Source organism: Neomonachus schauinslandi, chromosome 4 (assembly GCF_002201575.2).
Source record: "Neomonachus schauinslandi chromosome 4, ASM220157v2, whole genome shotgun sequence".
Classification (NCBI taxonomy): Eukaryota; Metazoa; Chordata; class Mammalia; order Carnivora; family Phocidae; genus Neomonachus; species Neomonachus schauinslandi.
Genome location: NC_058406.1, coordinates 41,379,398 through 41,406,823, shown reverse-complemented (window position 1 = coordinate 41,406,823; position 27,426 = coordinate 41,379,398). Strand labels below are relative to the sequence as shown.

The 27,426-nt window shown below is 42.0% G+C and overlaps 1 protein-coding gene across 1 annotated transcript in view; it reads right to left on the bottom strand.

Annotated features, from left to right (window-relative positions):
- ZYG11A (zyg-11 family member A, cell cycle regulator) overlaps positions 1-26,858 on the bottom strand; it is an 81,516-nt gene extending 54,658 nt beyond the window's left edge. The window contains exons 1-2 of the mRNA XM_021683906.1: positions 26,769-26,858; positions 14,248-14,413 (exon numbers count right to left, since the gene is read on the bottom strand). Coding sequence (XP_021539581.1) covers positions 14,248-14,413; positions 26,769-26,858 — 256 coding nt within the window. The remainder of the gene's footprint in view (positions 1-14,247; positions 14,414-26,768) is intronic.
- Positions 26,859-27,426: the final 568 nt, after the last annotated feature.

Genomic DNA, 27,426 nt, shown 5'->3' with positions numbered 1-27,426 from the left:
TTTTTTTCTTTTTTTTTTTTTTTTTTAAGATTTTATGTATTTATTTGAGACAGAGAGCATGAGAGGGAGGAGGGTCAGAGGGAGAAGCAGACTCCCTGCCGAGCAGGGAGCCTGATGCGGGACTCGATCCCGGGACTCCAGGATCATGACCTGAGCCGAAGGCAGTCGCTTAACCAACTGAGCCACCCAGGCGCCCTAAATAAAATCTTTTAAAAAAATTAAATAAAATAAAAAATAAAATCTTTAAAAAAAATAAAGTTGTGAGACAGTCAAAATGAACACTCACTATATATTTGATAATATTAAAAATATTAGAATTTTAAATGTGAAATTAAAATTACGGTGTTATGTATATACATATACGTACACACGCACACACACATATATATACACACACACACACGCCAACAAGTCCCCACTCCCCAACTACACTTACAATTGAACTGACAAATATCTAGGATTTACTTCAAAATATGTGGGGGCAGGACAAGGGTGGGCAGAGGTATAGATGATACAAGATTGGCCATGAGTTGATAATGTCTAAGTTGAATATACTGAGGTTTAGTTTCTCTAGTTTTGTACATTTCAAAATATTTACATAATAGTTTTTAAAAACTCAAATCTACAGAGAGATTAGAAGATATAAAATTTATCTTTTCTTACAAAACTATATACACTCTGAAGAATATATGGTGCTCCGAGGGTAAAAGCCACATGATAGAATACATTTTCTTTTCTTTTTTTTTTTTTCATTTGTAAGATTTTTTTTATTTATTCATTTGACAGAGAAAGAGCACAAGAGGGAACACAAGCAGGGGGAGTGGGAGGAGAAGCAGTCTTCCCACAAAGCAGGGAGCCCCATATGGGGCTCGATCCCAGGACCCTGGGATCATGACCTGAACCGAAGGCAGACGCGTAACGACTGAGACACCCAGATGCCCCAAATGCATTTTCTTTTAATTTTTTTGCAAAATTTTTAACTGGTGGCATATAGCATCTTTATATTAAAACTAAATATGAGGGGTGCCTGGCTGGCTCAGTCAGTAGAACATGTGACTCTTGATCTCAGGGTCATGAGTTCAAGCCCCAGGTTGGGCATGGAGCCTACTTAAAAAAATACAATAAAATAAATAACACTGAATACCTAAAATGGGCGGGGGTACTGAATACAAAGTAGCACTTTCAGGGACTCCTTAAGGGGAATAGAACTTGGGGTTTATTTTCATAGCTTTAGCTCCCAGCACAGTGTCTGCTGAGTAGTAGGGACTTGATAAATTAAGAAGTAAAAATAGCTATATGCACATAGTTATTTAAGAAATTTGCCACAAGTCTCTTGAAAAGGTTATCAAATTATCACCTAGTAAAATTCTAGCCAAACAATTCAACACATTAAGTGAACATATGAAGGCACAGATAGCATGGCAGTTAAAGAACAAAACAAAACAAACAAAAAAACCACTGTGACTGGATCCAGAGTGCCTTGGTTCAAATCCTGACTGCCACTTCTGAGCTATACGACCCTTGAACCAAACGTTACTTAATCTCTCTGATCCTCGGTTTCTTCATCTATAAAGAGATAACAGAGGGGGAAAAAAAAGAGATAACAGTATATACAAAAAGTTCTTACTATAGTGTCTGTCAAAGTGTTAGCCATTATAACTTTAATGGCTTTATTATTATATAAACTTAATAACATATGGCTGATATATTGCTTATCTCAATTGGGAAAAATGATGGGGGGGGGGGAGGGTTGTTCCTAATTAAACCACAGAACGAAACTTCCCAATCTTCAGCCTCAGTCACCAAATCTCTAGAACTATACCCTTGTGAAGTTATGGATCCTTGAACACCAAAGGTATTGTTTGTCTCCCATAAATAAATTGAGTGAGTCAATAAACACTGATTTTACAAATTGGTTATCTCCAAGCTCAACTTGGAAAAATAAATCTTTTTATTTCCTTCTCTTTATCACCTCACCTCCCCTCAGCCAGCAAATAACCTAGAATCTTTCAGAATGACATTCCTCCACACCAACATCAAACACGGCTCTTATTCCACCCTCGCTATTTTCCTTTTAGTTATCTGTCATTTCTTCCTTCTGAGGCAAACCCTACACACCTAGGCTCATGATTCTGTCCTTCAGTCACCACCAGGACCTTGCGTCATCAATTTTCAGCTCTTATATATATATATTTTTTAAAGATTTTATTTATTTATTTGAGAGAGAGAGAATGAGAGACAGAGAGCATGAGAGGGAGGAGGGTCAGAGGGAGAAGCAGACTCCCCGCTGAGCAGGGAGCCCGATGCAGGACTCGATCCCGGGACTCCAGGATCATGACCTGAGCCGAAGGCAGTCGTTTAACCAATTGAGCCACCCAGGCGACCTCAGCTCTTATATTTTTAATGTTTCCCTCTTCACTGGCTTTTCTCTTTTTCCATGCAATAGGTCCATGCTATCCCCTCCCCCACCTGCACCCTCATAAAAAATTACCCACCCCCCTTTTTCTTCTTTCCCTGTTAAATTTCTTAAGAGTACAGGTGTATCCTATGTAGCATGAATAACAAAAAGGATTCAAAACTTTATCAATGTAGGCAAAAGATCCAACAAGAAAACAGAAAATTAGAACAACATTATGAACAACTAGATCTCAGGAGTGCCTGGGTGACTCAGTTGGTTAAGTGGCTGACTTCGGCTCAGATCACGATCTTGGGTCCTGGGATGGAGTCCTGCATCTGGCTCTGCGCTCAGTGGGGAGTCTGCTTCAGCTTCTCCCTCCCTGCCCCCACTCATGCTCTCTCTCTCAAATATATAAAATCTTTTTATAAACAAACAAACAACTAGATCTCACAGAAATCTTTAGAATAACTGGCCCTGTAGCAGCAAAATACACATTCTTCTCAAGACCACATGGAATGTTCTCCCGAAATGACCATATATTAAGCCACAAAATAAATCCCAATAAATTTAAATGAATTGAAATAAAACACAGTATGTTCTCCAACTACAATGAAATAAATTAAAAATTAATAACAAAGAAATCTGGGGAAATCACAAGTATGTGAAAATTAAACAATACACTCCTAAAAACCGAATGGGTCAAGGAAGAAATCAAAAGGAAGAAAGAAATCAAAAATAATTTGAGATGAATGCAGAATGAAGACAACACACAAAAACTTATGCAGCTAAAGCAGTATTTGAGGAAAATCTGTCATTCTAATCACATTATATTAAAAAAAAAGAAGATCTCAAATCAATAACCTCACCTTCTTCCTTAATACACAGAGGAAAAGAAAAAGCAAACTAAACAAAGTGAGTAGGAGGAGGGAAATAATAAAGATTAGAGTGGAAAGTAATGAAATGGAGAATGGAAAAGACAATAAAGAAGAAAAAAAGAACAATGAAATCAAAAGCTGGTTCTCTGAAAAGATCAACAAAATTGATAAACCTTAAAAGAGAGGACTCAAATTACTTGAATGAGAAATGAAAAGGGACAGAACTACTTACACTGTAGAAATATTATAAAGGAATACTAAGAACAATCGTATGCCATTAATTAGATAATTTAAATGAAATGGACAAGTTCAAAGAATAACACAAACCACCAAAACTACTCAAGAAGAAATAGATTATGCGGGCACCTGGCTGGCTCAGTAAGTAGAGCATGCAACTCCTGACCTCAGGCTTTTAAGTTCAAGTCCCACACTGGATGTAGCAATTATGTAAAAATAAAATCTTGGGGTACCTGTGGCTCAGTTGATTAACCATCTGACTCTTGCCTTTGGCTCAGGTCGTGATCTCAAGATCATGAGATCAAGCCCCAGGTCGGCTCCTCACTCAGCTAGGAGTCTGCTTCTCTCCCTTCTCCCTTTGCCTCTCTCCCCACCAAAATAAATAAATAAATCTGTAAACTAAACTAAACTCTTTAAAAAGAAAAGTGGGGGAGAAAAAAGAGAAAAATAGGGGCGCCTGGGTGGCTCAGTCAGTTAAGCGTCTGCCTTCGGCTCAGGTCATGATGACTGAGTCCTAGGACTGAGCCCCATATAGAGCTCCCTGCTCAGTGGGGAGTCTGCTTCTCCCTCTTCTACCTCTCCCCCAGCTTGTGCTCTCTCAAATAAAAATCTTTTTAAAAATTTTTTTAAAAAATAAAACAAAAAAAGAATAGGCAATGTAACAATACTCATTATTATAACAATAGATTGAATTCATCATCAAAAAAACTACCCACAGGGGCGCCTGGGTAGCTCAGCTGGTTAAGCATCCGACTCTTGGTTTGGCTCAGGTCATGGTCTTCGGGTCATGAGATCAAGCCCCATATCTGGTTCCACACTCAGCAGGGAGTCTGCTTGAGATTCTCTCCCTCTGGGACACCTGGGTGGCTCAGTAGGTTAAGCATCTGCCTTTGGGTCAGGTCATGATCCCAGGGTCCTGGGATCGAGTCCCACATCGGGCTCCTTCCTAAGCGGGGAGCCTGCTTCTTCCTCTGCCTGCCGCTCCCCCTCTCTGACAAATAAATAAATAAAAATTAAATCTTTAAAAAAGGGAGGAGGTTCTCTCCCTCTGCCCCTCCCCCTGCTCACAGGCACTTGCTCTCCATCTCTCTCAGATACTGATAGATAGATAGATAGACAGATAGACAGATAAATCTTTTTAAAGAAATTTTTTTTTAAAATTTTTTTTTTTTTTTGGGGGGGGGGGGGGGGGGAAAGGGGAGGGGCAGAGGGAGGAGAGAGAAACCCAAGCAGACTCTGAGCTGAGCATTGAGCCCGATGTGGGGCTTGATCTGACAACCCTGAGATCATGACCTGAGCCAAAATCAAGAGTCAGATGCTTAACCGACTGAGGCACCCAGGCGTCCAATAAATAAAATTTTAAAACAAAACAAAACAAAAAAACTCCCCACACAGGGGGACGTGGCTGGCTCTTCTGGTAGAGCATGCAACTCTTGATCTCAGGGCCTAGAGATTACTTTAAAAAAACGAAAAACAAAAAACCTACTCACACAAGGAGGCCACAAGGGCTTCACTGGTGAATTCCACCAACATTGAAAGAATTCATAACAATTCTTCAAACTCTTCCAAAAAAAACAGAAGAGGGAACACCTCCCAACTCAGTATTATCCTGATGCCAAACCCAGATAAAGACATCACAAAAGCAGAACAGACCAACAATCCTTTAAAATAATGGACAAGGGCACCTGGGTGGCTCAGTCAGTTAAGCGACTGCCTTCAGCTCAGGTCATGATCCCAGGGTCCTGCGATCGAGTCCCACATCAGGCTCCCTGCTCTGCGGGGAGCCTGCTTCTCCCTCTCCCACTCCCCCTGCTAGTGTTCCCTCTCTCGCGGTGTCTCTCTCTGTCAAATAAATAAATAAAATCTTTAAAAAAGTAAAATAAAATAAAATAATGGACAAATCTCAAAAAAAAAAAAACCCTCATCAAAATAACAGCAAACCATCTAGCAACATACAAAAGAATTACACACCATGACCAGGTGGGATTTATCGCAGGAAAGCAAGACTGTATTAATATCCAAAAAGGAGGGGCGCCTGGGTGGCTCAGTCGTCTAGCGTCTGCCTTCGGCTCAGGTCCTGATCCCAGGGTCCTGGGATCGAGCCCCGCATCGGGCTCCCTGCTCAGCAGGAAGCCTGCTTCTCCCTCTCCCACTCCCCCTGCTTGTGTTCCCTCTTTCGCCGTGTCTCTCTCTGTCAAATAAATAAATAAAATCTTTAAAAAAAAAAATCCAAAAAGGAATTAACATAATACACCATATTAATAGAATAAACAAAACTCCCATGAGCATTCTGACATATGAAGAAAAAGCCGGGCGCCTGGGTGGCTCAGATGGTTAAGCGTCTGCCTTCGGCTCAGGTCATGATCCTGGACTCCTGGGATCGAGTCCCGCATCAGGCTCCCTGCTCCGCGGGGAGTCCGCTTCTCCTCCCTCTGACCCTCCTCCCTCTCCTGCTCTCTGGCTCTCGTTCTCTCTCTCTCAAATAAATAAATAAAATCTTTAAAAAAAAAAAGAAAAAGCCAACACTTTTCCTGATGAAAATGTCCAACAACTAAAATAGAAGGAAACATCCTCAGTCTGTTAAGGGCAGCTACCAAAACCCCAAAACTAACATCATACTTAATAGTGAAAGACTAGATGCCTTCCCCCTGAGGTCAGAAAAAAGAGAAGTATGTCCATTTCAATACCTCAACTTCAATGTTCAATTCTTCAAAATTGTATTGAAGGCTCTAGCCAGGGAAACCGGAAAAGAAAATTAAATAAAAGGCATCCAAAACAGAAAGGAAGAAGTAAAATATCTTCATTGCAGATGACATTATCTTATAATAGAAAATCCTAAGGAATCCACTAAACAACTATTAAGAATTAATAAATGAGTTCAGAAAGTTTCCAGGAGGGCGCCTGGGTGGCTCAGTTGGTTAAGCGACTGCCTTCGGCTCAGGTCATGATCCTGGAGTCCTGGGATCGAGTCCCACATCGGGCTCCCTGCTCAGCAGGGGGTCTGCTTCTCCCTCTGACCCTCCCCCCTCTCATGCTCTCTCTATCTCAGTCTCTCTCTCAAATAACTAAATAAAATCTTAAAAAAAAAAAAAAAAAGAAAAAGAAAAGAAAGTTTCCAGGATTTATGATCAACATAAAAAAAAAAAATCAATTGTAGGGGCTGGCTGGCCCAGTCAGTAAAGCATGCCACTCCAATCTTGGGGTCATGAGTTCAAGCCCCACGTTAGGTGTGGAGCCTACATTTTTAAAAAAAATTGTATTTCTGTTCATTAAAAATGAACAATCCAAAAATGAAATTAAAAAAGCAATTCCAGGGATGGCTGGGTGGCTCAGTCAGTTAAGCCTCTGACTGATCCCAGTGTCCTGGGATCAAGTCCCAGGTCAGGCTCCCCCTCTCTCTGGCCCTCCCCCTGCTCATACTCTCTCTCAAATAAATAAAATCTTAAAAAGAATGAAAAAAAGAAAGAAAGAAAGCAATTCCATGTAAAATAGCATTAAAAGAATAAAATACTGTGGTGCCTAGAGGCCACAGTCAGTGAAGTGTCCAACTCTTGATTTCAGCTCAAGTCATGATCTCAGGGTCAAGAGATCGAGCCCTGCATCATCGAATCCCTCCTTGGGATTCTCTCTCCCTCTCCCTCTGCTCTCCCCCTGCCCCCTCAAGTGCATGTGCTCTTGCTCTCTCTCTCAAAACAAAACCCCACAAAAACACAAAAACTTAAAAAATAAAAAATTTTTTTGAAGATTTTATTTATTTACTTATTAGAGAGAGAGAGCACAAGCACGGGGAGGGCCAGAGGGAGAAAGGGAGAAAGCAGACTCTCCGCCGAGCAGGGAGTGTGACATGGGGCTCGATCCCAGGACCCCGGGATCATGACCCAAGCTGAAGGCAGATGCTTAACCAACTGAGCCAACCAGGGGCCCCTAAAAAATAAATTTAATAAGTGTAAAACATATGCATAAACTAGAAAACACCGTTGAAAGAAATTTAAAAAAAAAGTGTGCCTGGATGGCTCAGTTGATTAAGCATCCATCATCCGTCTTGAGGGTCTTGAGATTAAGTCCTGCGTCAGGCTCCCTGCTCAGCTGGGAGTCTGTTTCTCTCTCTCCCTCTGCCTCTCACCCCCACTCATGTGCTCTCTCTCTCTCTCTCATTCAAATAAATAAAATATTTTTTAAAAATTTAAAATCTAGGTTTTTGTGTTTTTTTTTAAAGATTTTATTTATTTATTTGACAGGGAGAGAGGCAGCAAGAGAAGGAACACAAGCAGGGAGAGTTGGAAAGGGAGAAGCAGGCTTCCCGCTGAGCAGGGAGCCCGATGTAGGGCTCGATCCCAGGACTCTAGAATCATAACCTGAGCCAAAGGCAGACGCTTAACAAATGGACCACCCAGATGTCCCAAAAATCTAGTAATTAAAAAAAAAAATCTTAAAAAAACAAAAAACAAGAATCCAGTTGGGATTTGAATTGGGATTGCATCAAATATGTATGTAAATCTGGGGAGTACTGCCATCTTAACTGTATTAAGTCTTCTGATCTATGAACATGGTGTCTCATTATTTAGATCATCTTTAATTATTTTCACCAGGGTTTTGTCATCTTTAAAGATTTTTTTATTTATTTATTTGAGAGAGAGAGACAGAGAGAGAGCATGAGAGGGGGGAGGGTCGGGAGGGTCAGAGGGAGAAGCAGACTCCCTGCCGAGCAGGGAGCCCGATGCGGGACTCGATCCAGGGACTCCAGGATCATGACCTGAGCCAAAGGCAGTCGCTTAACCAACTGAGCCACTCAGGCGCCCCGTGTTTTGTCATCTTAACAATTTGAAATCTTTCATTTTTTTTTAAATATATTATTTATTTATTTGACAGAGAGAGAGAGCTAGAGAGGGAACACAAGCAGGGGGAGTGGGAGAGGGAGAAGCAGGCTTCCCGCAGAGCAGGGAGCCCAATGCGGGGCTCGATCCCAGGACTCTGGGATCATGACCTGAGCTGAAGGCAGACGCTTAACAACTGAGCCACCCAGGCGCCCCTGAAATCTTTCATTCTTGAGTTTGGGTTAGCTCTCTATTTAAACTAGATTTTATTTATTTATTTATTTATTTGAGAGAGAGACAGAGAGATGGCGAGAGAGCATGAGCGGGGGGGTGAGGGAGAAGCAGGCTCCCCACCAAGCAGGGAGCCCAACACCGGGATGTATCCCAGGACCCCAGGATCATGACCCTAGTTGAAAGCAGACACCTACCTGACTGAGCCACCCAGGCGCCCCACAGCTGGATTATTTTTTATTTTTATTATTTATTTATTTATTTGACAGAGACAAAGCCGAACAAAGGAACACAAACAGGGGGAGTGGGAGAGGGAGAAGCAGGCTTCCCACGGAGCAGGGAGCCCAACTTGGGGCTCAATCCCAGGACCCTCGGATCATGACCTGAGCCAAAGGCAGACGCTTAACGACTGAGCTACCCACGCGCCCCACCACAGCTGGATTCTTTGTAGAAATTGGCTGACTGGGATGGGCACCTGGGTGGCTCAGTCGGTTAAGGGTCCTGGGAGCAAGCCCTGCATCGGGCTCCATTTGGCGGGGAGTCTGCTTCTCCCTCGCTCTCTGCCATTCCCCCTGCTTGCGCTCTCTTGTGCATTCTCTTTCTCAAATAAATAAATTCTTAAAAAAAAAAACTGACCAACTGGTTCTAAAATTACCCAGAATAGCCAAGACAATCCTAAAAAGAACGAAATTGGAAGACTTGCACTTTTCCAATTTCAAAATTTACTACAAAGCAACAGTAATAGAGTCATACAGACATAAGGACAGACATACTGTTCCATGGAACAGAACTGAGAGTAAGAAATAAACCCGTGCCTTAATGGTCTTCCAATATATTTTTTTAAGATTTTATTTTTAAGTAATCTCCATACACAATGTGGATCTTGAACTCACAACCCTGAGATCAAGAGTCTCACGTTCTTCTGACTGAGCCAGCCAGGTACCCCACTGGCACCTTTTTAAAAAACTGGATGACCAGGGGTACCTGGCTGGCTCAGTCCATACAGCTTGCAACTCTTTTTTTTTTTTAAAGATTTTATTTATTTATTTGAGAGAGAGAGAATGAGAGACAGAGAGCATGAGAGGGAGGAGGGTCAGAGGGAGAAGCAGACTCCCTGCCGAGCAGGTAGCCCGATGCGGGACTCGATCCTGGGACTCCAGGATCATGACCTGAGCCCAAGGCAGTCGCTCAACCAACTGAGCCACCCAGGTGCCCACAGCTTGCAACTCTTGATCTCAGGGTTGTGAGTTCAAACCCCATGTTGGGTGTGGAGCCTACTTAAATTTTTAAAAATAAATAAAGTAAAAATAAAAAATAATAAAAAGGGTGCCAAGACCACTCAATAATCAAAGGTAGACTTTTTAACAAATAGTGATGGGACAACTGTATAGGACCATGTTAAAAATGAAGCTGGACTCTTACACCTCATGCCATATACAAAATAAACTCAAAATGGATCAAAAACCTTAGAGTGTGTAAAGGGTGAAGAAACCAACACTCTTAGAAGAAGAAAATACAAGTGTAAATACTTAGGACCTTGGACTTGGCAATGGATTTTTAGATAGAATACCAAAAGCAGAAGCCATAAAAGAAGCAGAATAATTGGGCTTCATCAAAATTAACTTTTTTTTTTTTTAAAGATTTTATTTATTTATTTGAGAGAGAGAGAGAAACAGCATGAGAGGGGATAGGGTCAGAGGGAGAAGCAGGCTCCCCGCTGAGCCGGGAGCCCGATATGGGACTCGATCCCAGGACTCCGGGATCATGACCTGAGCCGAAGGCAGTCGCTTAACCGACTGAGCCACCCAGGCGCCCCAAAATTAACTTTTGTGAGTCAAAGAACGCTATCAGCAAAGTGAAAAGAGAATTCATGGAATGGAAGAATATAACTGCAAGCCAGTAACTGATCAGGGACTTGTATCTAGAATATTTAAAGAAAACAGACATGGAGACATAATGTATAGCATAGGGAATATAGTCAGTAATAGTGTAAAAACTTTGTATGGTGACAGATGGCAACTAGATTTACCAAGGTGATCATTTTGTAACATATGCAATGAATCACTGTGTTGCACACCTAATGATGTCAATTATACCTCAATTAAAAAAAAAAAAAACAAGAACTTGGGGCGCCTAGGTGGCTCTGTCGGTTAAGCATCTGCCTTCGGCTCAGGTCATGATCCCGGGGTCCTGGGATCAAGTCCCACATCAGTCTCCTTGCTCAGCAGGGAGCCTGCTTCTCCCTCTCTCTCCCTCTGCTTGTGCTCTGTCAAATAAATAAAATCTTAAAAAAAAAAAAAAGGGGGCGCCTGGGTGGCTCAGATGGTTAAGCGTCTGCCTTCGGCTCAGATCATGATCCCAGGGTCCTGGGATCGAGCCCCACATCGGGCTCCTGGCTCAGCGAGGAACCTGCTTCTCCCTCTCCCTCTGGCTCTCTCCCTGCTCATGCTTTCTCTCTCTCTCTCTCTGTATCTCTGTGTCTCAAATGAATAAATAAAATCTTAAAAAACAACAACAGGGGCGCCTGGGTGGCTCAGTCGTTAAGCGTCTGCCTTCAGCTCAGGTCATGATCCCAGGGTCCTGGGATCGAGCCCCGCATCGGGCTCCCTGCTCCGCGGGAAGCCTGCTTCTCCCTCTCCCACTCCCCCTGCTTGTGTTTCTGCTCTCGCTATGTCTCTCTCTGTCAAAATAAATAAATAAAATCTTTAAAACAACAACAACAACAACAACAAAACTCTTGGGGCTCAGAGTGGCTCAGTTGGTTAAGCAACTGATTTTTGATTTCGGCTCAGGTCATGATCACGGGGTCATAGGATGGATCTCTGCAATGGGCTCCACACCCAGCATGGAATCTGCTTGAGAGTCTCTCTCTCCCTCTGCCCCTCCCCCTGCTCACACTCTAAATAAATAAAATCTTAAAAAAAAAAATCCCCTCTCACAACTCAATAATAGAGGACAACCTAATTAAGAAATGGGCAAAGGATCAGAATAGACATTTCTCTAAAGAAGATATACAAATGGCCAAAAAGCATATAAAAATATGCTCAACATCATTACTCATTAGGGAAATTCAAATCAAAACCACAATAAATACTTAACACCCACCAGGATGGCTATAATCAAAAAGTCAAACAATGACTTTGGTGAGGTTGTAGAGAAATCAGAACTCTTGCATGCTGCTGATGGGAACATAAAATGGTGCAGCCACTTTGGGAAACAATTTGGAAATTCCTCAAAAAGTTAAACATAGAGTTGCTGTTTAACCCAGCAATTCTACTCCCAGGTACACACCCAAGAGAAATGAAAACATATCTTCACACAGAAATGTGTACACGAATGTTTTGTTTTGTTTTTTTAAAGATTTTATTTATTTGACAGAGAGAGAGACAGCGAGAGAGGGAACACAAGCAGCAGGAGTGGGAGAGGGAGAAGCAGGCTTCCCGCGGAGCAGGGAGCCCGATGCGGGACTCGATCCCAGAACCCTGGGATCATGACCTGAGCTGAAGGCAGACGCTTAACGACTGAGCCACTCAGGCGCCCCTACACGAATGTTTTTAAACAGCATTATTCATAATAGCCAAAATGTAGAAACAACCCAAATGTCCATCAGCTGATAAATGAATAAAATGTGGTACAGTCATACAGTGGAATATCATAGCCATAAAAATGAAGTAGTGACTGCTGCTACAACATGGATGAACCTTGACAATATTATGCTGAGTAAAAAAAGCCAGACATAAATGGTCACATATTGCATGATTTTATTTATATTACATGTTAAGAAAAGACAAACTCATAGAGACATAAAGAAGATGAGTAGTTGTTTAGGGTTGGGGAAATGGGTTAGGAGTTTCTTTTTAAGATGACGAAAATGTTCTAAAATTGATTGTGATGATGGCTGCCCAAATCTGTGATAAAAAAAAACAAAACAAACCCCTGCCCACTGAATTGTACACTTTAAATGGGTGAATTATATAGTATGTGAAATTACATCTCAATAATTTGTTACAAAAAAGCCTTCTTAGTAAGAAAAAACTGTAGGGGCGCCTGGGTGGCTCAGTCAGTTAAGGGTCATGATCTCGGAGTCCTGTGATGGAGTCCCGTGTCAGGCTCCCCACTCAGTGAGGAGTCCGCTTGTCCCTCTGCCCCTTCCCTGGCTCATGCTTGCTCACTTGCTCTTTCTCAAATAAATAAATCTTAAAAACAAAACAAAACAAAACTGTAACATGGTAAATTAAACATAGCCCTTGAAGGCCCGACTACAATGGGAAGTAAAGTAAAAAATTTTTTAAGGGTTGGGGCGCCTGGGTGGCTCAGTCGTTAAGCGTCTGCCTTCGGCTCGGGTCGTGATCCCAGGGTTCTGGGATCGAGCCCCACATTGGGCTCCCTGCTCGGCAGGAAGCCTGCTTCTCCCTCTCCCACTCCCCCTGCTTGTGTTCCCTCTCTCACTATGTCTCTCTCTGTCAAATAAATAAATAAAATCTTTAAAAAAAAAAATTTTTTTTAAGGGTTTTTTTTTTAGATTTATTTGAGAGAGCAAGTGAGCACAAGCAGAGGGGGTAGAGGGAGAGAATCTCAAGCAGACTTCACCAAGCGTGGAGCCAGATGCGGGCTCAATCCCAGGACTGTGAGATCATGACCTGAGCAGAAATCAAGAGTCAGTCACTTAACTGACTGGGCCACCCAGGTGCCCTAGAAAAATTTTTTTATTTTTTATTATTTTTTTTTTAAAGATTTTATTTATATATTTGAGAGAGAGAGAATGAGAGAGAGCACATGAGAGGGGGGAGGGTCAGAGGGAGAAGCAGACTCCCTGCCGAGCAGGGAGGCCGACACGGGACTCGATCCAGGGACTCCAGGATCATGACCTGAGCCGAAGGCAGTTGCTTAACCAACTGAGCCACCCAGGCACCCTAGAAAAAATTTTTTAAAGTCTCATATTCACAATGAAAAGAGTAGGAGGGGTACCTGCTTGGCTCAGTTGGAAGAGCATGTGACTCTTGATCTCGGGGTCATTAGTTTGAGCCCCATGTTGGGTGTAGCGATTACTTAAATAAAACGAAAAAAAAGAGTAGGAGACAAGACTACAGCAACAGCATTTCAGAAGCTAGAGAGCTGATGGAGGAGTGGGAACTTGGGTTTAGTTCCCCACCATCTTCAGTCTGCTAAGCCAATAGCCATAAGCCTAGAAGCAAGATAAATTTCCATCAAGGGATCCCCAAAAGACTCAGAGATTCAAATCTCCACACAAATAAAATGGTAATAATTTCCATATTTCTCATTCACTTGTTGTGAGGAGCAAAACAGAAATTGTATATGAAAGTGCTTTTCTTTCTTTTTTTTTTTTTTTTTAAAGAGTTTTTAGCTGATAGGCTCAGAGTAAGCAGTTAAGCATTTTTTTTTAAGACTTTATTTATTTATTTGACAGAGAGAGACACAGCGAGAGAGGGAACACAAGCAGGGGGAGCGGGAGAGGGAGAAGCAGGCTTCCCGCTGAGCAGGGAGCCCGATGCGGGGCTCGATCCCAGGACCCTGGGATCATGACCTGAGCCGAAGGCAGACGCTTAACGACTGAGCCACCCAGGCGCCCCGAAAGTGCTTTTCAAATAGTAAAGTGCTATAAGGGTACAATATAAAGGAGCCTTATCAAAAAAAATTAAATAAAATAAAAATAAAGAAGCTTTATCTTTACCTTGCCATGTCATTACCCCAAGGAATCGATCAGCTACTTCCTGAGGGAAACTCCAATGCTCTGGAAGGCACAAGGTTCCGTCAGATCTTTCAGAACACAATTTCTCTAGGTTAGCAATCAGGACGTTCAGGCAGATATTGACCAAAGAGTAGGGAGATGCCTCCTCCTATAAAACAAACTTTGTTAGAATACATCTACAAAAATTCAACATAAAAGTGGTCATGCAAAATACATCTAACTACTTGATGAGGATATCTGAAGATACATTCTCTTTACCCTAATAGTGATTTATATGATCTATATGCAATGAAACCACCTTATTCCAACTGTTAACTGAATGGAAAACTTTATCTATTATACTTTCTGTTCTATCTTGAAAAAAAATTAAGTTCTCTCAATCCTTCACTCATCACCTGTTCTGTACCAGCCACTGAAAATACAGGATGAGCAAAATATAGTTCTAATCTGTTTGGAGCTACAATTTAGTGGGGAATAAAACCAAGAAATCCGACAATTTCAGTAAAACACAAGGGACAACTCAAGCAGAGATCACATGGTCATTCATTCAACAAATATTTATTCAGTGATTACTATGTCCCAGAGGATAAGAAGGAATGCCTATTATTACCCTCAAGCGTTCACAATGTAAAAGGCTGCTATACCCAGGGTGCTGTAGAAGGATAAGAACCTTAAGAGAGGTGAGACCTATGGTCCCTTTCTCCTCTAAGAGAAACTGGCATTTGTTCATTCAACAAATATTTGAAAGGCATGGCACTGTGTTAGACACGACTGTATTAGACAAAGGCCAAACTGAGGTTGTTACCTTTGTCAAAGTTTTCAACATGGAATAATTCTTTGACCTCCATGGTCCAAAGTTTAAATTACTCCTTTGCAAATACCCTCAACTCCTTGTTCCCTCTCCAGACAAAATTTCATTCCTGGAAGAACTTCACTATCCAGTTTTTTTTTTTTAATCTTTTTTTTTTTTTTTTAAGGTTTTATTTATTTATCTGAGAGAGAGAATGGGAGACAGAGAGCATGAGAGGGGGAGGGTCAGAGGGAGAAGCAGACTCCCTGCCGAGCAGGAAGCCCGATGCGGGACTCGATCCCGGGACTCCAGGATCATGACCTGAGCCGAAGGCAGTCGCTTAACCAACTGAGCCACCCAGGTGCCCCCACTATCCAGTTTTTTATAGCAACACGCAGCAGCTAAGCATCTACGGAGAGGGGAAAGACTCACATAACATAGTTTGTCACAGGAAATTCATAATCATTTAACTTCAAATGAGCCCTCAGTAGCTCTGAGACAATAGCTCTGTTCACAAGATCTCTTCCAGACAGGGTACTCTCCCAACATCAAGCAAGAATTATTCCTTGGCTTCCACTTGTTCCTTAAACACATTTTATGCTGTTATCAGAATCTCACTCACTTCATTGAGAAAAATGAAGCCATTTCACCATTAAACTTAGCTGGAAACCACATGGATCTTTTCTTTATTCTCCTCTTACATGGAGAATATGTACCTCCTTGAAATGGCCAACACTTCCACATGTGCTGACTGGATTTCATCCCTCCTTGCCTTGGTTCCTCTTGTCATTTCTTCATTCGTACATACATATTTCAAACTCTCCTCAAATGGATCACTTTTTTTTTTAAGATTTTATTTATTTATTTGAGAGAGAGAGAGAGAGAGCATGAGAGGGGGGAGGATCAGAAGAAGCAGACTCCCCGCTGAGCAGGGAGCCTGATGCGGGACTCGATCCTGGGACTCCAGGATCATGACCTGAGCCGAAGGCAGACGCTTAACGACTGAGCCACCCAGGTGCCCCTCAAATAGATCATTCTTAACATATAACTTATGCTCTACTATATACCTTAAAAACAAAAAAACCTTCTGCTGACCCCCATATTCTCTTCAGTTACTCCTCTTCATAACTGAATTTCTCCGATAAGTTCACATGCTATAGAGTAGTCCCCCTTATCTGCAGAGGATACCTTCCAAGACCCCAGCGGGTGTCTAAAACTGCCAACAGTACCAAACCCTATACCCACTATTTTTCCCAATACATACATACCTACGATAAAGTTTCATTTATAAATGAGGCACTGTAAGAGATTAACCTACTGTATTAAGTCATATGAATGCGGTCTCTCTCAAAATATCTTATTGTACTATAACCCACCCCTCTTGTGATGATACGAAATGATAAAATGCCTATGTGATGAAATGTAGTTAGGTAAATGACACGGATGACCTTCTGACAATACAACAGGAGGAAGATCACCTGCTTCCACATCACAGTTGATTTCGGATAAGTGAAACCACAGAAAGTGAAACCTCAGATAAAGGGGGACTACTGTAATCACTTTCTTCCTATTCATTTTTGTTTTTGTTCTTTTAAGTGAGATGTAATTTACATATAGCAAAAAAATTACTTTTTGTTGTATCCTTAGTTCTGTAAGTTTTAACAAATGCAGTCATGTACCACTACCACAATATAGAGAACAGTTCTATGACCCCAAAATTCCCTAGTGTCCCTTTGTAGATACTCCCTCCCACCATCCCCATACAACAACCTGTGTTCTGTCCCCAGAGTTTTACTTTTTCCAAAATGTCATATAAATAGAATCATACAGTATGTAGGCTTTTTGAATCTGATTTCTCTCACTTTCCATAATGCATTCGCGATTCATCCATGTTGTTGTGTGTTTTTGTGTTTAGTTCCTCTTTATTGCTGACCTGAGCTGAAGGCAGTTGCTTAGAGCCACCCAGGCGCCCTGGAATTCCATTTTCTGAGGTCTCCTGGAATATAACTCTTTTAGTCATTGATTCTTACTCATGGAGACTCATGCTTATAAATCAAGACTGTGAGTGCATCTTTAGTGGGATTTTATTTGTAGGACTCCTATGAGGCCTGAGTAGAATATATGTCACATCAGAGAGATTCTGTTAAACACCAGTTACCCCAGAGGCATTACCAGGGATCACTTTGATGATTTCTCAGCTACAATAAATAAATGAAATCTTTTAAAAAGAAAAATTCTTATATACCCCATAGCTTAAATTGAATATACCAATATGTTTGGAGTCCCTTATTGTGTCCCTCCCTGATGTTATTTCCCATCCCTTCACCCAGAGGCAATCATCTTGAATACTGTTTAGTTCTCCATGTTTGTGAACTTTATGCAAACAGAATTATACTACAGTATTCTGCTACTGGTTTTTATTTCATAAATCAGTGTATGTTTTAGAGAAACATCCTATGCCATTCATTCTTCAAATCACTCTATTAGGTTTCCACCCACCACCAAGACCACTAATGACTAATGCCTCTACCTCTGTATTATTTGACTACTGATTACATGACTTTAAATATTAATCTATAGGGGCACCTGGCTGGCTCAGTCGGTGGAACATGAGACTCTTGACCTCGGGGTCGTGAGTTTGAGCCTCATGCTGGAATAGACTTTACTTAAAAATAAATAGATAGATAGATAGATAGGTATTAATCTATAAACCCAATGAATTCTAGATTATCTCCAGGTCATATCTCTCGTTAAGCTAGTCTTAGATACCCTTGCCTCCCTGACATGTCTACTTAACTGTCACAAATACGTCAAATTCACCATGTAGAAAACTGAACTTCCCCAGTCTTTTACTGCTCAATAAAATGGCATCACATCTATTTAGTTGTTTAATCTTTACCAATACTTTCTTTTTTTTTCTTCCTTGCTTAGGCTTTAATTTTTTATCAACAACGGCAGATATTTACTTGTCAGTATCCCCTGTAATTTTATATTAAGAACCTCTTAGGGGCACCTGGGTGGCTCAGTCAGTCAAGCATCTGACTCTTGGTCTCAACTCAAGTCTTGATCTCAGGGCTGTAAGTTCAAGCTTCGCTTTGGGCTCCAAGCTAGGCATGGAGCCTACTTTATTATTATTATTTTAAGATTATTTATTTATTTATTTATTTGACAGAGAGAGAGAGAACACAAGCAGGAGGAGCAGCAGAGGGAAAGGGAGAAGCAGGCTCCACACTGAGTAGGGAGCCCAACAGGGGGTTGGTTCCAGATGCTTAACCGACTGAGCCACCCAGGTGCCCGTGGAGCCTACTTTAAAAAAAATGGGGTGCCTGGGTGGCTCAGTCAGTTAGGCACCTGCCTTTGGCTCAGGTCATGATCTCTGGGTCCTGGGATCCAGCCCCACATTGGGCTCTCTGCTCAGGGGGAGTCTGCTTCTCCCTCTCCCTCTGTGCTCTCTCTCAAATAAATAAAATCTTAAAAAAAAAAAAAAAAAAACCTCTTAAACTACTGCCATGGCTAATAATTTAGAAAATACATTAAAATGCTGAATCAAATCATAATCAAGTTGTCAGGCCCTCATGCTGCAGCTCTACCTTTGGCATTTCAATTACATATGGCATTAAGAGTTTTGATTTCCACAATGCGTTGAGAGCACACAAGAAACAAGACCATTTCTTTTAAAAAGCATCATTTGCCAAACCCTTTCTTACAATCAATTCTAAATCTTCCAAGAGAATCAAGCAATATAAGTTCACATTGCAATCTGGATCAATCTAGTTTTAATCACATTTCCCCCTTTTCTAGAAATTAGTGTGCTAAAAATAGCACGTTTTCAAATAAACTAACATAATGGGTAATTGTATTCCTTCTACTGTCTTGGATGGATACAGACTAACAAGAAAAATTTGCACTCAAAAACACTATTTTTAATTCCTTGAAATACAGACAGTAGAGAATTTTTAACAGTGTTTCTATAAGACACACCAATTTAAGATCAATAATTGTTTATTGTGGCTAATTCTATTTATCAGCTGTCATAAAGCATGCATGGGAACTAGTTGCTGTGCTCAAGTACCATCTCTTGAAAACCAGAACATGAAAACAAATTCTGACCCACCAATAGGCCGTCAATGACCTTTCACTCAGATATTAAATTTCCCCAATGCTGAAATTAGAATAAAAACCAGCTATGTCTTTATGTGACTTTTCCCCAGCAGGAGTACAACCCGGGACACATAGCAAAGGCTCAACGAGCATATGTTAAAAGAATAAACAATAGGGGCGCCTGGGTGGCTCAGTTAGTTAAGCGACTGCCTTCGGCTCAGGTCATGATCCTGGAGTCCCGGGATCGAGTCCCGCATCGGGCTCCCTGCTCAGCAGGGAGTCTGCTTCTCCCTCTGACCCTCCCCCCTCTCCTGCTCTCTCTCTCTCATTCTCTCTCTCAAATAAATAAATAAAATCTTTAAAAAAAAAAAAGAATAAACAATAAAAATAATGTCAAGTTTCAAGAGTTTACAATATGTACCAAAAAGTAAGAAGTATTCACACACGCTTTACTTTTGGCAATAGATCAAGCTGCAAAAAAAGTTACATATATGATCTTTATAAATTATTTCATTTTGGGGCTCCTGGGTGGCTCAGTCCGTTAAGCGGCTGCCTTCCACTTAGGTCATGATCTTGGAGTCCTGGGATCAAGCCCTGCATCCGGCTCCCTGCTCAGCGGGGAGTCTGCTTCTCCCTCTGCCCTTGACCCCCTGCTAGTACCCACCCACTCTCTCTCATATAAATAAATTAATTATTTCATTACCAATCTACCTTGCTGTATGAATTGCTATCTAGATGACCTTGCATTACTGCATCCTATAAAGAAAAGTTTGGTGACTATTTGTTAGAATGTGAATAATTTCCTAATTTATCTATTTCATAACTGATGATACTGGATTTGTTATTGTTTCATTCTTTATAAAAGTAAGTATGAAGATATCTCAAATTCATTTTGGAAGTATGAAGAGGATAAATATAAATAACTAAAAAGTGAAGTACCTGTACATTCAAATGATTATTTTTAACCACTCCTTTATACAGACATATTGGGGAATGGAACAGTACTAAAAGAAGATTTCTCAGGATTAATAACATAATTTGATAAAGAGTAGAACATCTGAACAGAACTGGGGTGAACAAGCAGTATCAACCTATCAAAACCCATTGTTTCTATTTCTTTTGTTTTACATGACCGTGCTTTATATGGAAGGTATACCGTAAATTCAATTTAAAACAAAATCCTATCCATATATACATTATTTTTAAGTCGGCTCTACACTCAATGTGGGACTTGAACTCTTGACCCCAAGATCAAGACTGCTCTACTGACTAAGCCCAGGCACCCCTCCTATCCATTTATTCTAGTATATGTGCTGCCGAAGCAAGCACTTCTATCCATATATTCTAAATACACAATTTTATAAAGTACTCTTGTGAATTTGGAACATGCTCCTTGTAGTATGTGATTATTACAAGATCACATTCAAAGCCCATGCTATATCAATGGTGAATGTGAAATTCTATTTAAGCATAATATAGATTCCATTATTTCTCATTTTAAAGACCTATACTTTCTGGGGCGCCTGGGTGGCTCAGTCGGTTAAGCGGCTGCCTTCGGCTCAGGTCATGATCCCGGAGTCCCGGGATCTAGTCCCACATCAGGCTCCCTGCTCAGCAGAGAGCCTGCTTCTTCCTCTGCCCCTCACCCCGTTTGTGCTCTCTCTCACTCTCTCTCTAATAAATAAATAAAAATCTTTTAAAATAAATAAATAAAATAAATACCTACACATTCTAAGAATAAATCAATTCCCTGTCCAGGATAACCACCAAGTCAAACTCCATTGTCACAAACTTTTTGATTTAGAGTCAGGAGCTGTGTGACACATGAAGTTTTATATAAATGTGGATGGATTATCACTAACCTCCACAATTCCTAAAAAAGAATTTTAATCTAAGGTTACAGAGGCAATGCACATACACTATGTGCTAAGAAGTCTAGGTCCTTCCACTGACAGAGAAATTACTGATACTTTCTTGTTCTTAATGAACACCCCATACAAACACACATTTCCAATACTTTAGCAAAATCCTAACAGTTCTACCTATCGGGTAGCTTCAATTTGCCACCTACCTCCCACCCAGATTCACCCCCTTATTCTTCACCCTGCTCTCTATTCCTGGAGGTCAGTGGATCCCATGAATAGATTCCTTTGCCCTGCTATCAGTTTGGTTCTGACAATGTGAAACTCCCAAAGAAGACAGGAAGGTGAATTAAGTTAGAACATGTATTCCTATCCTAGTGTGACTATACAAATGCCACAAAAAATGGAATGGCTCAAAATAACAGAAATTTATTCTCTCAGAGTTCTGGAGGACAGAAATCCAAAAATCAAGTCCCCTGTGAGCAGGGCCATTCTCCTCTGAACGCACTAGGCAAAAACTGTTCCTTTATTAGCTTGTGGTGGCTCCTGGCTTTCCCTGGCTGTGGCAACATAACTCTGGTATCTGCCTCCATCTTCACATGACCTTCCTCCCTGTGTCTCTAGGTCTCAAATCTCCCTCCCTTTTCTCATAAAGATCCCACCAGTCACTGGATTTAGGTGGACCCTAAATCCAGATAATTTCAACAAGATTCTCAACTTAGGAACGCCTGAGTGGCGCAGTCTGTTGAATGTCCAACTCATGGTTTCAACTCAGGTTGTGATCTCAGGGTCGTGGGATCGAGCCACGTGGGGCTCCACACTTGATGCGGAGTCTGCTTGAGATTCTCTCTCCCTCTGCCCCTCCTGCTTGTGCTCTAGCCCTCTTTAGGATAAATAAATAAATCTTAAAAACAAACAAACAAACAACATTCTCAACTTAATTGCATTTGCAAAGACCCTATCTCCAAATAAGGTCAAATTTATAGATTCCAGGAGTTAAGACGTGAACATGTTTTTGGGGGGCATGGTTCAACCCACTACAGATTATTTCCCCAGCTCTCTCTCTTTAAGGTTGCCTTGAGGGGCTGTGTCCCGCCAATTACTGCTTTAAAGTTAGCTCTCTCTCCTGGCTATAGACTGAATGCCTGTGCTCCTCAAAAATTCTTATGTTGAAATCTAACCCCCACTTCGATGATATTTGGAGGTAGGAACCTTTGGGAAGTGATTAGGTCATAAGCCCTCATGAATGGAATTAGTGCCCTTATAAAAGAGACTCCAGAGCACTCCCTTCCCCTTTCTGCCATGTAAGAACACAGCAAAAAGTATCTATGAAACAAGAAGTGGGTTCCCACCAGACACCAAATCTGCCAGCAGATATGGACTTGATCTTGGACTTCCTAGCCTCCAAAACTATGAGAAATAAATTTCTGTTGTTTATAAGTCACCTAGTCTATGGTATTTTTGTTACGGCAGCCTGAAGACTAAGACACTCCTTCTGGGAGGTCATCTGGGCCCAAGGATGGCAACAGTTACTTAGTGGGCATGGAGTAATACATTATTGTGCTTCTCCATAACTCACCCTATTATCTTTGGAAGTAGTCCTTTAATTATGGGTGAAATTAATTTGGAAGGTTTAACAGGCATATGCACAGCAAGAAACAGATGACACATCCTGTTCTGAATGTATCATCTATTTCTTGCTGTGCATATGCCTGTTAAACCTTCCAAATTAATATCTAGTCCATCCCCTTCTTTCTAGCTACACTACCAGTTTCTTCTTTTTTTTTAACACTACCAATTTTTTTTTTTTTTGAGATTTTATTTATTTATTTGACAGAGAGAGACAGCGAGAGAGGGAACACAAGCAGGGGGAGCAGGAGAGGGAGAAACAGGCTTCCCGCTGAGCAGGGAGCCTGATGCAGAGCTCGATCCCAGGACCCCAGGATCACGACCTGAGCCGAAGGCAGATGCTTAACAACTGAGCCACCCAGGCGCCCTGCTCTAAATGTTTCCATTATAAACAAGAAAGATAAAAAATTAATGACCTAAGTTCCCACCTTAAAAAGATAAAAAAGAGAGTAAGTTAAACCCAGAGTAAACATAAGAAACTATAAAGATAGGAGCAGAAATAAGAGAAAACAGATGTACAATGGATATAAATCAAAGCCAAAAGTCAGTTCTTCAAAAAAAACTTATTACCAAATCCCTAAGTACAAAGACTAAGACAAAGAAAAAAGAGAAAACACCAATACCAGGAACAAAAGACTGAACGTCATTAGAGATCCTATAAGCATCAAAAGGACAATAAAGGAATTGTATGAACAATTTTGCCAATAAATTTGGTAATTCAGATGAAATACGGAAATTACTAGAATAACAAACTACAAAAACTGACAATCTAGGGGCGCCTGGGTGGCTCAGTTGGTTAAGCGACTGCCTTCGGCTCAGGTCATGATCCTGGAGTCCCGGGATCGAGGCCCACATCGGGCTCCCTGTTCAGCGGGGGGTCTGCTTCTCCCTCTGACCCTCTTCCCTCTTGTGCTTTCTGTCTCTCATTCTCTCTCTCAAATAAATAAATAAAATCTTTTAAAAAAAAACTGACAATGTGTTAGACATAACATTCCTAAACGTGTGTGCACTTCTTGATAAATTGACCCTTTTATAAATATAAAATGAAAGTATATGAATAGCTCTCCCAAAGAAATTCAAGTCTCAATGGCTTCACTGGTGAGTTCTATTAAACATCAAAGAAGAAATAATCTTGGGGTTGAGTTCAAGCCCCACAATGGAGGTAGAGTTTACTTAAAAGAAATAAATAGAAGGTGCCTGCATGGCGCAGTCGGTTAAGCGCCGGACTCTTGATTTCGGCTCAGGTCATGATCTCAGGGTTGTGAGATCGAGCTCCACATTGGGCTCCGCACTCAGCTCAGGGTCTGCTTAAGACCCTCTCTCCTGGGGAGCCTGGGCGGCTCAGTCGTTAAGCATCTGCCTTCTGCTCAGGTCATGATCCCAGAGTACTGGGATCGAACCCCACATCAGGCTCTCTGCTTGGCGGGAAGCCTGCTTCTCCCTCTCTCACTCCCCCTGCTTGTGTTCCCTCTCTCGCTGTCTCTCTGTCAAATATATAAATAAAATCTTTGGGCGCCTGGGTGGCTCAGTTGGTTAAGCAACTGCCTTCGGCTCAGGTCATGATCCTGGAGTCCTGGGATCGAGTCCCACATCGGGCTCCCTGCTCAGCGGGGGGTCTGCTTCCTCCTCTGCCCTCTTCCCTCTCGTGCTCTCTGTCCCTCATTCTCTCTGTCTCAAATAAATAAAATCTTAAAAAATATATATATATATATAAATAAAATCTTTAAAAAAAAAAAAAAAACCCTCTCTCCCTTTGCCCCTCCACCCCGCTCTCTCTCTGACTCTCTCAAATAAATAAATAAAATCTTAAAAAAAAGAAAGAAAAAATTATATAAAAAAAAAGAATACCCATGCTCCACAAACCAAAAAAATTGAATAGGAAAAAAGAATTTCAATAGGGGACATTTCCCAATTCATTTTTTCAGGCTAGCATTATCCTAATACTAAAACTAGATAAAATATTTCTGGAGAGCAATTTTCCTCATAAACATGGACATAAAAATACTTAACAAAATATCAGTAAATAGAATCCTGTGATATATAAAAAATACATCATGACCAGGTGAGGATTATTCCTAGAATGTAAAGTTAAATTCACAATAAAATCCATTTCTATTTCTATCAAAAATAGAAGAAAACTTCCTTAATTTGATAAAGGGCATCTATGGAAAAACCTACAGCCAGTATCATACTTAAAGGTGAAAGATCTAGAATACAAAGATGTCTACTCTCACAACTTCAACGTTCTACAAAGGTCCTAGAAAATGCAATTTAGAAAAAGGAAGCAAGGGGGCGCCTGGGTGGCTCAGTCGGTTGGGCGTCCGCCTTCAGCTCCGGTCATGATCTCCGGGTCCTGGGATGGAGCCCCGCCTCCGGCTCTCTGCTTGGAGGGGAGTCTGCTTCTCTCTCTCACTCTAGCCTGTGTTCACCCCACTCCAAATAAATAAATAAAATCTTTAAAAAAAAAAAAAAGGGAAAGGAAATAAAAAGCATAGACTTAAAAAAAAAAAGCTGAACTAAAAGGGAATAAAGTAAAGCTGTCTTTATTTGCTGATGACATGATTGTGAAGAAAACCTTAAGAAATCTAAAAAAAAAAAAAACCTAGAGAAAAGTGAACCTAGCAGGTTGGAAAACACAAGATCAATAAACCAAAAAAAGAAAAAAAATTGTATTGTTTTTAAAAATATTTACAGTATCAAAAATAGATATCAATTTAACAAAATATGTGAAAGACCTTTATAAACCACAACACATAAAAGCAACATAGACAAATGGAGAAACAGATATCATAAGTGAAAATGTATTCGTGCATTGTATTAATTTTTAAAATTAATTAAAAATAAAATCTTAAAAATAAAACGACTGTATACAGTACACTATGGAACCAGACAGAAAACGGGTTGATCACTTTTCTAAGGAAATTTGTTTTAATTTCAGGCAGCGGCAACAAAAAATGTGCTTGAGATACTGCGCTAGCACATGCTTAAAATCCCAGCTTTTCTATTAGGTACAAACAAATTTACAAATCATATACCAGCATTTAAAAGTGAGTCCAAAAAAGTACAGGAGCACAGGCAAGATCTTTGCAGGGCACAAAAGCCTTCCAACAAGGCGTTGTATGCAAAGTACAACCTCAGTGAATATTTCCTTCCCTCCGTATTTTAGGTTCACTAGAGCCTTCACTGGATTTTGAGTTCTACGAGGGTGACCCTTGAGGCGCTGTAGAATGTGGAGTCTGACTTCAGAACACCTGATGTCAGGTTCAGGTTCTTGAGCAAATCAACTACCTTTCAGAGTTCTCAACTTCTCTACACTCTAGTAAAATAGAGGTTCCTGGGATCTACACCAGTAAAATAGAGACTATCAATGCCTACAAAAGACAGGAGATAACCAAATTACTCTAGAAACGAGACACTTAACACACAGTAAGCAGCAAATACACTCTTTTGGTTTGCATTTGGTAAGTTTAGTTTAATAGGAATTCCGTTGGGGGGGGGAGAGAACACGTGAAATGAAGGAATTTCAGTCTTGAGGTTCCAGTTCTCCCCGCCGGGCTCAGGAGGGCCTTCCAGTTAGAGCTGCCAGGCCCAAGGCCTCGGGTAATAGGGATTGCTGGGTCACAGCCTCTGTGGGGTACCACGCCCACAACGCACGTGGCAGTAAGGTCGAGGTTTGGGGCATTTGGCTCCATTTTGACAGTAATAAGCGCCACCGTCTACTGCCGGCCAAGCGTAGTGCTACGACCAGAGCTTACGTCCAAACTTATCCCACCCTGCAAAAGACCGGCTGCCTTCCACAAACACAGGTGAAAGTCGGAGACCGGAGGAGAGGACCACCCCCTCCCCAAGGTCACCCGGGGGGCGGCACTTGCCCGCGCCGCGCCTCCACGCTAAGGCCCGAGGTCAGCGCGCTCCGCCCGGAGGCTGGGACGCCCCGGGCAGAAAACTCCCTTCCAGCAAGCACTTTCCCAGCGACGACAGGAGCCCAGCCACGGCTCAGCCTTTCAGACTTTACCCCCGCGTCGGGCAAACGAACCAGCAAGTGCCTCCGCGCAGTCCCCGACGACTCCCTGACGACCGTGGCGTCCCGCCGAGGTCCGCGTCCCCGCCCCCGTGCTCACCTGCACCACGCAGCAACCCAGCGCATCCTTCTGAGCGTCAGGAGGTTCGATGGTCCGGGGCGAGAGGCCCGGGTGCAAGAAGTGAACCATGGCGACCCCCTTCGGTGGGGCGTCAGGAGAGAGCGGGCGTCGAGCCGGGAGTCGAGCCGGGACCCGGATCCCGCGAGAGGAGTCGACTCCAGCCGGGAAGCTGCTTGAGCCGCGCCGGCTCCTAGGCAGAGTACGCAGCCCTCACGCCACTCCGTCCCGGCCGCAAGAGTTTTGAAACGCCCGGCGTGGCGGCGCACACGCGCCCGCCGCAGCCTCGCCCCCCCGCGGAGGCCTGACCGCCGCAGACCCCGCCCCCAGGATGGGCTCTCCCCTCGCCTATTCTCCCCTCCTCCCCCAAAGCCGACCACTACCCCACCCTCTCAGGGCCCAAGCGCACCCCTTCGGGCACCCCATCGCAAGCAGCTTAATACCTGCTGTGCCACTCACCCAACTTCTACTCACCCCTCTGAGACCAACTTCCCTCAAACCCACACCTCAAAGACTGATAGCGCATTCCTGGCGCCCCTCTAAAGCCTGCCCACAGCACTTCAATGAAGTTGGGAAGTAGAATATGTTTTTATTTTTGTTTTCGTAATCTCTATACCCATCGTGAGGCTCGAACTCAGGA